The sequence below is a fragment of the Pyrus communis genome, chromosome 5, assembly GCF_041283825.1.
Source record: "Pyrus communis isolate YQ-2024b chromosome 5, ASM4128382v1, whole genome shotgun sequence".
NCBI classification, from domain to species: Eukaryota; Viridiplantae; Streptophyta; class Magnoliopsida; order Rosales; family Rosaceae; genus Pyrus; species Pyrus communis.
Genome location: NC_142569.1, coordinates 34,358,410 through 34,372,204, shown reverse-complemented (window position 1 = coordinate 34,372,204; position 13,795 = coordinate 34,358,410). Strand labels below are relative to the sequence as shown.

Genomic DNA, 13,795 nt, shown 5'->3' with positions numbered 1-13,795 from the left:
CAAGTTCGAGTCCACAAATGCTCTAATTGTTCCTTTGGTTCCTTCATGGCCAAACGCTTCTATACCACCAAACCGAAGCTAGTCAATTCAGCTTAAGAATGATCAACCGGATACTTAAAATCACGTTCACCTCCGATGTATAAAGCGGAGCAGTGAGACAAGGTTCACAATAATCAAATCAACAACGCCATATCATTTCGTAAAAGATACAATGCTGACCCTAACAACCTGAAAAACACTATCTAAATCGACTGACTTAAAGTAGTTCTGGACTGTATTCCAGTGTGGGATTCAAGAAATCAATGCATTCTAAGTAATCTATGATTTACTAGAAGAGCAACTGGCCTCTTTTGACGAGAGATTTCCTTTGAGTAACAAATGGTTGAATTCCGGTTTTACCAAAGAAGACTTAATTTTGTGAAGCTCGTTGTAAAGACCCGCTTGCAGTTGCTGCGGAGAAAGCAGGTCTGGCCTTTCAAAAGCTTTCACTGCTGAGTTTGCTGCAGCATTAATCTGTAAGGCAACAAGGGAAAGTCCTAGGACAAATCAAAATTTATCATTCTTTCAGCATCAGAGAATTGTTGAATGGAATGATTTTTCATGTTCAGTAACATAACAATCAAATATCTAACATTTTCTATATCCCATGGCCTAAGAAGCAGAGAACGAGCTAATCTACATAAGACGGGTCATTTCTACAAAGCTTTGCTGGAAGAATTCGCCATAAGGCAAGCAACTGAATAGAATTTTTACAGTGAACACGAAATACATACAAGGCACATATATATATATATATATATATATTATTTAAGGACCTAAAATATAACAAATAAACAGATATCATAATTTTAGAACCCAACAAGATCTTGAATATATAGGAACATATGATTAAAACGTACTTATATGTATCTGCAACCTGCCATTTTCTATCCCAACTAGGACAACTGTATCCACATAAAATACGAGAAAGGAAACATATGCAAAAGTCTAGCGACTGCTACTCGGTTTATGCTTTAGGTATCATCTGCTTAAGACGTATTCTCTTGATGACCACTATCTAACAACTCCAGAAGGGCTGAACATCATGTACTTGCTACAGTTTAGGTCTACCACTGCCCAGCCTGCAAACAAGGTGAACTTTATGCTTTTTATCTTGCAAAGCCACACCTTTTTTATTTTCTGCTGAGAAAATTTCTACGGTGAACCTGCTAATGCATGATGATGGGTCGGTGAAACTCTCTAGCTCAATGGAAACAGCAAGATGCTATAAAAGCAAATGCTGACAGAATATAAAGCACTATTGATTCATTCTGTTGGGTCAGTTTTTGTTCGAGTCTAAAGCATCGTTCCATTCGGTCAAAACTTAAAATCATACTTGATCCTTAACCAAAAAGTAAAGCACCTTGATCATACAAAAATACAAGCTTCAGTCCCAAATGTGTTATCCAAATGCTATCATACAAAAAGCAAGTGCCAGTCCCACAAGTGAAAATGTGCAACGGAACTATATAATTGCCAAAGACGTAATGATTAACCGCGTAATTTAGGATATTTAGGGGCAGGAAATTCATCATCATACCGATTGGGAAGCCATCTTGATCAAAGTTTTTGCAAGCGGCAGTATGCAAAACCTGAACCAAACCACAAGTAAATCCACAAGCATGGTACAAAAATTTCCAATCTGTGTTTCCAACAGGTATAAATTCATTACTTCCCATTATATCCCAATTCTTTTTCTTCTTGTTTCTCACTAACCAACCAATGGGTTTCAAGCTAAAGTATTTCAAAACAATAAAAAATAAAAAAACATACATCCCTCGGCCACCGGCAAGAGCTTCCTCTGATGGGTCTTTCAATTCATCAATTCTGAAAAATTAATCCTAATTATTTCACGCTTAATTAATTACGTTTAGAGAGAGAGAGAGAGAGAGAGAGAGACTTACACCCAACCGTAACGGCGGTCGAACAAAAGGCGTTTGGAAGGCGAATTTGAGGACGCTGTAACGGAGAGTGAGGAAGCAGCCGAGGACTCCATTATCTCTCTCTGAATGTCTCAAGTGAGATAACAAGACGAAGCAGGACAAGTCCTTGGAAATTTGGGCTGAATGTGAGATGGGCCTGGCCCATTTTCTTGTGGTACTTTTCGTAAATAGAGACAACTACCGCAGCTAATATTACGTTACAAAACAGTTCCACATTACAAACCGCCTCAAATTTCCCGCTTCGCTCGAATCTCCCTTTGCTCTCTCTCTCTCTCTCTCTCTCTCTCTCTCTCTCTGGGAGCTCTGGGGAATGGCGAACGTGAAAGAAGCAGCTCAATTTCCACAAAAATCCATGAATTCAGGTACTTTTCCTTTTACTTTTCACCGATTCATCAATTCACCCCTCTCATTTTTCCTCGGAAAATTTAGAAACTGAGTTCTTAATTTGAATTAGTCTGAATTCGATCATTTTCCAGTGGAGCAATTATCTGTTTGATACAAATTCTGGATAATTTTATTGTTTAGGTTAACCATTTGATTAGAATTTCGATTAGAAAGATTACGATTGATTTGTGCTGGAAATGGTAGAATTAATGGAGTGAAGAAATCTTAAATGTTGGATTGTGATTGCAGGTGGTGGTGGTGGTGGCGTTTGTATGATGAGCAATACATGGAGGGACGAACAACATCCGTCCTTCATCAACTTCGTCTCCGCTTTCCTCACCGCAAACTCTTTCCGCCTCAACTTTGTCCCAATTACCCCCGTAATTTCCTTCAATTTAATCATATGATCTCATGCTAAAAGGACAAAAGAACTGAAAAGAAAATAATTTTGGTGCATCTGATGGTTGGATTTGCATTGCAGGACTTCATTTTCAACTGTGGGGGTTCATCTGTGGCATTCATTTTCATGACTAGCTTGGATTCCGGTACCATCTCGCAATTCTTCGGCAGGTGAACAAATTAATTGCTTTCGTTTTTCGGTGCCTCTTGCATGCGTGTGTGCTTGTGTTTTGTGTTTGACGTGATCAATTTTATTATTTGTACAGAGTTCAGAAGCTGAAACTGCAATTTGCAAATCTATACGTTGTCATCACGCTCCCAACCAAGGAGCAAAACGATTTGTTTGTTCGTTCTTACTTCAAGTGAGCTATGTCAAAACTTGAAAGAAACTTATGTCCAATTGCTGTTTGATATGTCAAAACGATACAAATGGTTTTTCAATCTGTGAAGATTCGGGATGGAACTCGGCAAGCCAACGTTCGTTCTGGTTAAGGACTTGGAAATGGGGTTTGAGAAGATAACGAAAATAGCTCATTCTCGTGGGGGTAATAAAATCTTCTCCAAGCTCACTTACCTTAATCATGAATCGTTTTCCCAGTAATTTGTCTAAGACTCTTAAGCAAACACTAATTACAGTGTGCAAGCGAGAGGATGCCACAACAAAATTGAAGGCGGAGGTTAGTGTAAATTTTGACCATTTTTATGTAGAATGCTTTGGTTCTTAGGAGTTAGGACCTCAAAACATCCCCATTTTGTTCAATTTTGTTGGAGAAGAGGAAGCAAACAGTGCAAACACCAGGCATATTTCAAAAGGTGATCACAGCCATTCCGGGCATCGACAATCATGATGCAAATGCGGTACTTAACTCATCCTAATGAACGAAATTGAATCGTATAATCATACGTTGGTTTCTTATTCTGGGTAATTTGTTCAGCTTAACCAGGCTATCGGATCGATTGAAGGAATTGCCAAGGCATCAAAGGAGCACATTATGGAAAACACGGACCTCTCAGCTGACAAGGCACAAGTGCTTTCAAGGTTTTTCAGAGATCCAAAGTCTTACCTCAGTCCTAAGATCAACTGAGAGGAGTAACTCGTTTATCTCAGTACATGTCAAAGTACTGCTTTAAACACATTCAGGGTCATGTATTGAAAACCATGATTATTATTATTTCTCTTTTTAGTTCCGTACATAAAGGATTTGAGACGGTTTCGTTTCAGGAGACAAATAACGTGTTTGCATCCGCTTAAACACTACCGAATGAACGACAATTATATACCCCCAAATCCCTAGCAGGTAATAACTATTCCTCATATCAAGAAGCTACACTTACACTTCTCAGGAGCCACAACAGATCCGCATCTCAAAAAGCTACACTACTCGGGCTGTGTTACACCATATTTCAATCTTCGGGCTATGGGCTTCCCACCTATGATGGGGCACCAAGGTATGAAGCAAGCCGCAACAGGTCACTGAAGACTCCACCAGCAGTGACTTCAGCACCAGCACCAGGTCCACGTATTATTAGGGGTTGAGCTTTGTATCTAGTTGTTGTGAACGCAATTATATTATCTGCCCCGGAAAGCTGAGCAAATGGATGATCATTCTTGTACGTCTGCAGCTTCACTTCCCCTTTCTGATTGACCATGTCAACCACCCCAACAAATCTCAAGACCTTCAGATATCAAAAAGAAAAGTCAGGCGGGAAGATGAGAATCATTTAAACATATCAGAAACAAAAATACAAAACAAGAGGAGAAAGTGCTTGTCATCTACTATATTATTATATATCCCTGCCCAGAGAACTCAGAAATAAAAATATCCACATTCTCTAAACTATTATCGCCAATAAAAATCCATAGCGCATGTCAACATAACGTAAAGAAATAATGCATCATCGAAGGAAACCAGAATGATATGATTCAAATATTCATAAGAAACGTCCAATGGTCCATGGACAGCTAGTAAGCTTCTAAACAACTACTCGATTAATATATTGATCAAATATCGCTAGCTTAAGATTGTGGTATCACACAGGAATAAGAGAAGAAATGCAAATGAGAGATACTTACTCCTCCTGCATCCTCAGCTATCTGTCTTTTCTTACTCATCTCTTGATCAAATTGTGGAAGTTTTTGCATGAATTCTTCGGCTGATGCACTATCCTGAAAACATCTCATCCAAAATTTGATTGTTAATGGTGAGCTTTTGCACTTGGTAACGTACATTAGAAAATGATTTTACCTTCAACGGTTCCGGCACAAGGCTTTCAACAGGGATGTCAGAGAGTTCCAGCTTAAGACCAGATTCCCTAGCAAGAATTATCACCTGCATTTGATGGTTTTACTCAGGTGGCAAATCGCACACAAAACAGTGAAGCAAAAATCAAGAAAGCAGAGATTGAAGTTTGGGCATGGGGGCCCAAATAAGATGGCGTTGATCTTTTATCAACAATGCAAACTATAGGGTCTCATTCAAAATTTGGGGACGTAAAACTGATTAAACAGACGAAACATCATCACATTATAAGCCTACATAACTAAGCAGACAAAAAATAGGACAAGCACCTTTCTACAAACATCTGTTCCAGATAGGTCATCCCTTGGATCTGGCTCAGTATAACCTGCCTGCTTTGCTTCAGTCACCACCTCACTAAAAGTGCGTCCTCCAGTGAAATTGTTGAAGATATAACTCAGAGTACCACTGCAACATCAAATGATAGAAGCAAGACTTGTGTTAAAAGTCATATGAAGTGTGCATTTGCAGACATCAAGATTTTACGTGTAAACAAAGGAATTACTCCATTAAAAAAGAGAGGAACTACTCTTGTAATATTTTCAATTTGCACAGAGAGAAGATATAAATCAAAAGTTCTCCACAAACCTGAAGATGCCTTCAATACGCAATATTTTGTCTCCAGTTTCGAGGAGACCTTGTAATGTATTAATAATTGGCAGACCAGCTCCAACAGTAGCTTCATAGAAGTAATGTGTATATGATTGCCGTTGAAGAGCTCGTAATTTTAAATACTGCATGAAGAAGCAATGTCATAACTGATTAAACCCAAAAAAAAACACATGCATGCACGTACACAAGATATGAACACTATTATTGCATTCTCAGAATGCATTAATATTTTTCTTAAACGGAAACTAAATCAAAGTCAAAGTTAAAAAGAAGTAATTTCTCTTTTTCTTGCAAGTCAGTATATGGTAACGTTGCAGGGGGACTCATGGCAAGCAGATCAAACAAAATAATATGATAAAACTAAGATATGGAGGTCCAAGTGTGAACTCAAAATAAAATCCTTAAAAAAAACAAATATAGCAGCTGAGCTGAGTATAATTGCTACTAGAAAATTTTGTGGGATTTCAATCAAATTTTACAAGGAATCTCTAGAAACGAATAAAAATTCTATTAAACTCCATAAATTTATAAATCCAATAAAATCCTCAATATCCCAATCGAATACACCCCACAATAAATTCGAAAGACAAATATTGGGATCTTTTATAGAAAAGAAAAGAGTCAAATTCATATTAACATTGCATCACATTTCTGGAAATTTTTGTGCACGATTATTAGAATAATTTGCATGTGTAAATAGCTGGTTTTATCACCACTTTGTTCAGACGACAAGGTATAACTGAAGTGTCTCCTCTAAATGTAAAAAACCAAGTGTTAGGAATCAAAACTCATCGCTCACATCTCAAAGAGAAATCAGTAACAACCAAGAGTCACACAAAGCAAAGCGAAAATAAATAAATTGATAAAGAACTGGAAGATATAAAACTTGAACAAAAAAAAATTTGTGGAGACCATAAATAACCATAATCATGGCTTGTTAACCATGTAAATCATCAGAAAGAAAAACATATCCCAAATACATGGGTTTTGGATGCAAGACTATTAATGAAAACCACAAAAACACACTTGGGCAGATAAACTAAGTAAAGAAATGGTTGATGTTCTTGTTCTTTTCAGTTAATTGGAATTATACGTACTACTGAAACAAGATTTTGCAATTAGATATCCTCAAAGATACAACACTGGAAAAAAATTTGCATGTATAAAAAGACATTACTTGATCAAGCGGCCCTGAACTGGCCTTTTTGTTGGGAGTGACTACGTGAATTCCTTTCCGCAACCAGTCATAGTAATGGCTTGCAATACTAGAGTCAGCTGTGCAGTCAACCAAAACAGTATTTGGAATAAAATGATTCCCATGTACATGCTGCACAAACTTTTCCATATCTGCCACAGCTCCTTTCTCTTTTTGGAGGTCTCTCCATCTAGATAAGTCAACACCCCTACAACAATGAAAAATGAAAAAGTAAATTATGGTCCTCAAAGTGTAACTATAGAATGACAATGCTTTAAGAAGTAAATGTATTTAACTAACTACTACCAGCCTATATGAAGCAATGGATGACGTTATTTTTGTAAATTAAATATAAAAGATACAACGGAAAAGGTTGAAATTCAAAAAGAATAACAAGAAGAAAAACTTTTAAAACGTAAGTATATATAGTAATTGGACTGTAGTAAGGGGCAACTTCTGCTACTAAATGTTGGTCAATTATCAATTCAAAAACATTTCATGAATGACGTGTATGAATTAGGCCGCCACCATTGTCAACTTCAGATTATGCAAAGCATTTGATTAAATAATATTCCATTGAAAGCTTTTTAACTTACGCCTCACTCAAAAGCATTGTCCGTGAGCCAGTGATTCCCATAACACGCAAATCGATGTTAAACTCTTCCTTGAGGGTAGCTGCCTGCAAAGATTTGAGAAATTAAATTTTAATGAATTGCCCAACCTAATAAAGAAATTCAAAGTATCTGGTTTTCATCAAAGTTTGGTTAATAAGCCATCAGCAATATATAACTTATGACGAACATGATTAAAGTTAAGGAGGATATTTCAATTGGTTGGGCCGTAAAACCAAATTTTAACTTGTATGTGGCTGTAAATGAACAACATGCATGCCCTCAGAATGTATTTGACCATTCATTGGCTGTGTTTCCTGTGCTCAAACTTGATGTGCATATCTCACCACATAAACAGGAGAATAATGAATTCAGTACAATTCAACATCTTGCTGCTCTCAAATCTAAATCAGACTAGGATGGGCGCTCGTATGTAAAAACCCAAAAAGGCCACAATCAAAGCACACCGAATGACAAAATCTGACTAAACTGAGCCCTTCTAAGTTCTAAACTTCTAAGTGCCACGAATAATTTTCAATGACAGATGACCTTACATGTGCTATATTGTACAAAAGCCTGATAATAACAGAAGAAAAGGCAAAATAAAGTACCTGATCCCTTAATTGATCTAGTAATGTGGCACCAATCAGACCAGGTCCGATGATGCCCACTGCTATCGTGGTTCTTGAAAGATAGAATCTAGAATGGACAGCTCTCAGAGCCCTAATACAATCCTCCCGCTTTATCACTACAGTAATATTGTACTCAGTACAACCCTGAGCAATTGCACGTACATTAATGTTTGCCTGCATTTCATAAAACAGTTTAGATCCCTTCGTATTGTAAATAATGTATTATGAGAAACACTTGGAATCAAAGCCTACAGCAGGCCATATTGTAAACCAGTGTACAAACCATGAATTGTTAAATCAAATAAAATAATCCAACTTGTTGCTAAAATTAATAGAATAATAATTAATCCCTAACCTTTGCCAGTGCATTGAAAAGAGTTGCACTAACTCCTGGAGTACTGGCCATTTTTTGGCCAACTGCTGCCAAAATACTACAGTTTGGAATGACTTGAACCTGAGAGGGAAGAGGTGCCAAAAATTGGTATTAAAAAATGAAACAAAGATACATTCAAACATACTTAAAATAAAATAAAAAACAGAGTGCAATCAAAATTTCAGTATGGAAATACACTAAGAAGAAATAAAATATTCAGTATTCATGAGGAGTAAAACATATCTGAATAATTTTCACATTAAAATTCATGTCACCATTTTCAACTCTTCTTATAATTCTTTAGCCGATCCACAAAATAAGGGTCCAATAAGGTTTTTCATAAGTAAACAATAAACTAATTGTCAATGTCAGTACATTATCCTTGATCTGCTTAAGTTACGTATCAAGCAACCTGGTCAAGAAAATTAGCCAAATAAAAAGTAAGAACCTGAGAAAGACGCCCAGCATTCAAAGCCTCACGAAATCTAGACTGCAGTAATTCAGAAACAGCATTTACTTCCTTCTCAGGGACAGCAAAGCACACAGAGTGCTCACTACTAGCCTACAATGAACCATCATTAACAACATTAAGCATCATAGATGCTCTAAGCTTTCAGCATACCATGAACACAAATTCAGAGGATGACATAACCTGAGATATCATAATAACATTAGCCCCAACATCCTTTACGGCACTGAATATATCACTTGCTGTACCAGGAACACCAGCCATCCCAGTTCTGTGACAAACAAAGGAGAATGTTACAAATGGGGGAAAGTAATCTTTAAATTATAATCCAGCAACACTGTAATGCACAGCTCACCCTTCCACATTGACAAGGGCCAAGTTGTCTATTGTGGCAAACCCTTTGACAAACGACTCCAAACCCTGAACAGTTTCATCCTCAGTAGGGCGACAAATTTTTGTTCCAGGTGCAGCACGGTTGAAAACGTTCCGTATTATAATAGGAATGTCATATTGCATCACTGGGATGATAGTGCGTGGATGCAGAACATTTGCCCCAAAATAAGACTGCACATACATGTATATCAAATGTCAGATTTGTAAACGCACCAATCTCAGAAACTTTGATAGAGAGTAGTGAGATTCACCATTTCCCAGGCTTCTTGATAAGACAAAGTCTTTAGAATCACTGCCTCACTGACTGCAAATGAAGATTTCTTATCATTAAATTAAATCCCACAGAAACTCAATAACATTTTTAACTTTCTTAGAATGGCATCAACCAATTATTCTCCCAAAAAAAAAAAATATGTAGACCGGTATTCATATTTATAGTTATTTAAAATTTTATGATGTTTTATATTGTGTACTAAATACAAAGGCAATACGAACCTTTTCTGGGGTCTGCACTATAGACTCCATCAACATCTGTCCAAATTGTGACTTGACCGGCCTTGAGTAAGGCACCCATGATTGCTGCAGAGAAGTCACTTCCATCTCTCTTCAAAGTAGTAGGAATATTTTGAGGTGTGCTAGCAATGAAGCCAGTAGCTACAATTGTTTTTGATGGGTTTTTGGAATACCATTTCTCAAGTCTGTCTTCAGATTCCTTTAAATAAGGATCAACTTGATTAGAACTTGTAGGATTTACAATAAGGACTTCCCTTGTATCCATCCAATTGCAATCTACCCCATTCTGCAGAAAGAAATCAAAGAATAATAAAAAGATATTAATATATCAGACAACTAGGAAAAGTGACATTCAGCAAATGCTCTTGAAAATTGAACAAAACACCCTTATACCTTTCTAATAACGCATGACAACATTTGCGCAGACCATAACTCTCCATGTCCTACAACAAAATCTGTGAACGATTCTGTTGCATGACCAGCTGCAAAAAGTAAGAAAAACAGTCAACCTGATAAGCTCCAAACATTTAAGTTTATCCAAACTTAGAAGAGTGGACACCAGCAAAAATAACAGGTAAATCTAGATTACGTGGCACAACAACTATGACTAGGAAAATAACAAATTCACCATTACAGAAATAGCGGATGATAGGGGCACTAACCCTTTTATGCATTATAATCCATTCTGCTAATTTATTGTAATTAATAGCAAAATGGGAAGAATTAAAGAAGTCATTAACTCCATACCACACTACTAAGGATTCAGATAAAAGAATTAGTCTTTCTACGAAAGAGAACACTGGCTCGTATTGTTTGTAATATAAACAAATACACAATACAATTAACAATACTAAACATGAACAGTTTGAATTCTGATGGGAATTGAAATTACACATCAAATTTACTTCTTGTGAAAATCCATTTGAGAGTTTATATAGATCAGAGAGCCACCAATGTCCTGATGTTTGATGGAAATTATAAATGAATACAGAGAGATAAAAAAGTAGTACCAATGTATATAGCACGAAGCATCGCTTTCAGGTTACTGATGTCGTGATGCAATTGTGCTAAGAAACTACTAAGATCATCCCCATCAAGTAAATCAAGAGCTGTAGATTTGTGCTTTTCTAAAACGGCATCTAATGCAGATATGTAGGCCTCATCTCGTGATTGAGCCTTGTAGATAAGATCATACATCATGTCCGTTACCTTGGACATTGCCGAGACAACTACCATCTTCCTCTCTGAGTCATCACTAAGAATTATTTTTGCAACATTCTTAATTCTTTCTGAACTCCCCACACAGGTGCCACCAAATTTATGGACGGACCAACAGTCACCTTTAGGAAGCTGAACTTTTTCTGGATATGCATTTACTGGAGTATCTACTAATAAAGGAAAGGAACTAGAGTTAGATGAAAAGCTAAATATACAAGATCCTGAGGGAAAATTTGTATAGTTTTGGAGAAGTATGGGAAAGAACCTGTGACTGATGCAAAGATACAGGTTTTGAGTGACCTTTTCCTTTCCAGCCCAGAAACAAAACCCATTCTGCAAAAGGCAACAAACCTCCAAGTCAATTGATAAATAATTTAAGATAACCTAAAGTATCGACAAATATGCTCCACATGGAATAAGAAGTCATATGTGGATCAATTTCATTCTTTGTTTCCTAGTCAAATAAACCTACATTACTATTTTTTTATGAACCCTACATCACAAACTTGGTAATTTTAGAAGTGAAAAAGGAGGATGATTAAAAAAAGGACTGTTTAATTGAACAATAAAAAGTACATTTCTCAAAGGAAAATCCAAAACTAAGATAGAAAATTGAACATCTTTCTTGAAGGTTGAAAGTAGCTACTTTGATCATGGTAGTTATGATCCGTAAGCAAGAATGTTCAAAGAAAAAAAAAACTAGTTGAAAACGACGGTAACATTAAGAAATGAGCAAATTCATACAGATTGAAGCAGCTCAATACTATCTCTTTCGGACGCGCTCGCATACAAAATCAAAGAAAAACAGAACCAATGAAGAATTAACAAAAAGTACCAATACAAAAGTACAATTTGACAAAAGAACAAAAACGTCCCAACAGCCCTCGGAAAAATATTTCCAGTTTCCAACAATGAAAAGGACCCATTTTTCGCTGTGCTTTGGCCTCTCGATATAACATTTTTGTTAAAAAACCTTTAACCACAACATGAAACTTTAGGGCAAGTTAAACATTTCAATCGGACCAGGCTTAGTTACACATTTACTACTCGAGTTTTAAGCTCCATTAAAATGGTAAAGTAAAAAACCAAAACTTTATATACACAAAGCTCGTCCATTTTCTCGGGAAACAAACAGAAAATGGAATCAGGAAAAACTGAGTACCTGCAAATGGGAGAGCGGTGAGGAGGGAGAAAGAATGTAGAGCATTGAGAGTAGCAGATCTTCCTGGGCTTGGCGTCGTGAGACAATATGTTGGGGGAGAGCGCGTGGCCGGGATTACTGGAGATCACCGAGGCGAGCGACGCCATGGCTGCTGCCTCCACGAGAAGACGAAGAGAGATTTTGGTTGTGTTGGCGGCTTCACGGAAGCGATGAATGATTAAGGTGGGGGGATGGATGGGATTCGAATACCATGTAACCAATACCGTGTACCAGATTTGTACCGCCTCTAAGATTTGAACACGCGTACAACTATTCAATCACTGTTAAGTTGTTAACTTTCAGCGGGCTTTCTCTTCAATTCTTCAATGACCAACCGCCACACCCAGATCGGAGAGAAACAGAGGACGGGAGGTAATGAGAGAGATTGAGAGGTGGCGGTGGCTGAAGGTGGTGAAATGGTTGCGTGGTGGCTTGGGAGGGTTTAAAGTGCAAGAGAGGAATGCGATGCGACGTCTAAAACTGTGGGGAAGGATTATCAACCCATTCAGGTTTTAACACGCGGCTCTCAAAACCAAATTTTATTTTTCCTCTTGTTCTTTGGTCTCGTGTTGGAAATGGAATACTCACAGGTCATAATTAAGCTGATGAATCATATTTTTTTTATTTCTTTATAAATCAAACATATTAATGAGAAAAAGAGAAAACAATCAGCAAAGAGCTCTTGAATTAAACAATCAACCAGCAAAGAGCTGCTGAAAAAACAAACAAGCAGCAAAAAGCTGCAGCCACATAGAAAATGACAGCAAAACTAACAATGCTGCATCCAAGCAGCAACAAGTACTAACCCATTCATAGATGTATTCTATTTTCGTAAAATAGATTCATTAGTATAGAAATAGACGATTTTTATAAAACTCAACCGACGTATTTGAAAAAATTATTTTTATTGATGGTAGAAAAGCAAAAGTAAGTTCTAGCATACTTAAAAAAAAAAAAACACTTTTTAAAGCATGCAAGTGAGTCCTCATTTAATAAAATTTTCAAACAGCAAGTACATCCTCACATGTATTATTAAACTACGATATTTGCCTCTATATTATTATATTACATTTAACATCATATCTTTTATAGTCTTTTAAAAAAGATTACCAAACAATACTTAACTTTTTTTTTTTTTTTAAAGAACTTTTACAAAAAAATTATTAAACACTTAACAACTTTATTTCATAGCTACTTACTCTCATAACACAACATACTCAATTTTTAAAACAAGCACATCATTACCAAACTAACTCTAAATATGTATCTAAAAGACGTTAGGCGCTAGTCGGGTAACGGGCTGGGGCCTAGCGCCTAGGCGAACCAGGCAGATTTAAGTAAAACTATTATATTTCGTGTAAATAAGTGTCTGTTTATATTTAAAATATATATAATTTCATCATAAACTACAAAAAAGAATAACATATATATTATGCAGTATTGGAACATAATGAAAATATAGAGAACAAACATATAATGTGTGTTCATTTAAGTATTCAACAATTCTCTTACAATT

At 36.6% G+C, this 13,795-nt stretch overlaps 3 protein-coding genes across 7 annotated transcripts; 1 reads left to right on the top strand and 2 right to left on the bottom strand.

Annotated features, from left to right (window-relative positions):
- Nucleotides 1-111: 111 nt before the first annotated feature.
- LOC137723408 (uncharacterized) lies at nt 112-2,079 on the bottom strand. 2 transcript variants are annotated; one of them, XM_068462605.2, is made up of 4 exons: nt 1,944-2,079; nt 1,813-1,866; nt 1,580-1,631; nt 112-513 (listed from the first exon to the last, which is right to left on the bottom strand). In XM_068462605.2, the coding sequence occupies exons 1-4, from the start codon at nt 2,033-2,035 to the stop codon at nt 319-321; spliced, it is 393 nt and encodes a 130-aa protein (XP_068318706.1). In that variant the 5' UTR covers nt 2,036-2,079; the 3' UTR covers nt 112-318. The 2 variants fall into 2 exon arrangements, with proteins under 2 accessions (XP_068318706.1, XP_068318710.1); XM_068462609.2 differs by having other exon boundaries at nt 338-536.
- Nucleotides 2,080-2,215: 136 nt separating this feature from the next.
- Nucleotides 2,216-3,954, top strand: LOC137725295 (DNA ligase-like protein). Its single transcript, XM_068463934.2, has 8 exons — nt 2,216-2,344; nt 2,616-2,746; nt 2,848-2,936; nt 3,032-3,127; nt 3,216-3,310; nt 3,402-3,442; nt 3,540-3,623; nt 3,701-3,954. Exons 1-8 carry the CDS (start codon nt 2,293-2,295, stop codon nt 3,848-3,850), a joined length of 738 nt encoding a protein of 245 aa, XP_068320035.2. The 5' UTR covers nt 2,216-2,292; the 3' UTR covers nt 3,851-3,954.
- LOC137725294 (bifunctional aspartokinase/homoserine dehydrogenase 1, chloroplastic) lies at nt 3,914-13,044 on the bottom strand. 4 transcript variants are annotated; one of them, XM_088695081.1, is made up of 18 exons: nt 12,241-13,044; nt 11,344-11,411; nt 10,871-11,245; nt 10,254-10,342; nt 9,843-10,146; nt 9,599-9,651; nt 9,310-9,518; nt 9,138-9,225; nt 8,934-9,047; nt 8,468-8,566; nt 8,092-8,286; nt 7,466-7,548; nt 6,852-7,077; nt 5,651-5,796; nt 5,335-5,470; nt 5,012-5,095; nt 4,840-4,932; nt 3,914-4,442 (listed from the first exon to the last, which is right to left on the bottom strand). In XM_088695081.1, exons 1-18 carry the CDS (start codon nt 12,384-12,386, stop codon nt 4,197-4,199), a joined length of 2,754 nt encoding a protein of 917 aa, XP_088551207.1. In that variant the 5' UTR covers nt 12,387-13,044; the 3' UTR covers nt 3,914-4,196. The 4 variants fall into 4 exon arrangements, with proteins under 4 accessions (XP_088551207.1, XP_088551206.1, XP_088551208.1 ...); XM_088695080.1 differs by having other exon boundaries at nt 10,871-11,248; nt 12,241-12,850; XM_088695082.1 differs by having other exon boundaries at nt 10,871-11,248; nt 11,344-11,384; nt 12,241-12,796.
- Nucleotides 13,045-13,795: the final 751 nt, after the last annotated feature.

Coding starts and splice junctions, on each gene's coding strand:
- LOC137723408 (XM_068462605.2), bottom strand. CDS start 2,035: ATGGAGTCCTCGGCTGCTTCCTCACTCTCCGTTACAGCGTCCTCAAAT. Junction 1,867..1,943: donor GACCGCCGTTACGGTTGGGT/GTAAGTCTCTCT, acceptor TTAATTTTTCAG/AATTGATGAATTGAAAGACC. Junction 514..1,579: donor TCAAGATGGCTTCCCAATCG/GTATGATGATGA, acceptor GTTGCCTTACAG/ATTAATGCTGCAGCAAACTC.
- LOC137725295 (XM_068463934.2), top strand. CDS start 2,293: ATGGCGAACGTGAAAGAAGCAGCTCAATTTCCACAAAAATCCATGAAT. Junction 2,345..2,615: donor ACAAAAATCCATGAATTCAG/GTACTTTTCCTT, acceptor TTGTGATTGCAG/GTGGTGGTGGTGGTGGCGTT. Junction 3,128..3,215: donor TTTGTTCGTTCTTACTTCAA/GTGAGCTATGTC, acceptor CAATCTGTGAAG/ATTCGGGATGGAACTCGGCA.
- LOC137725294 (XM_088695080.1), bottom strand. CDS start 12,386: ATGGCGTCGCTCGCCTCGGTGATCTCCAGTAATCCCGGCCACGCGCTC. Junction 10,147..10,253: donor TGTCATGCGTTATTAGAAAG/GTATAAGGGTGT, acceptor TTCTTTCTGCAG/AATGGGGTAGATTGCAATTG. Junction 8,287..8,467: donor TTTTCAATGCACTGGCAAAG/GTTAGGGATTAA, acceptor TATGAAATGCAG/GCAAACATTAATGTACGTGC.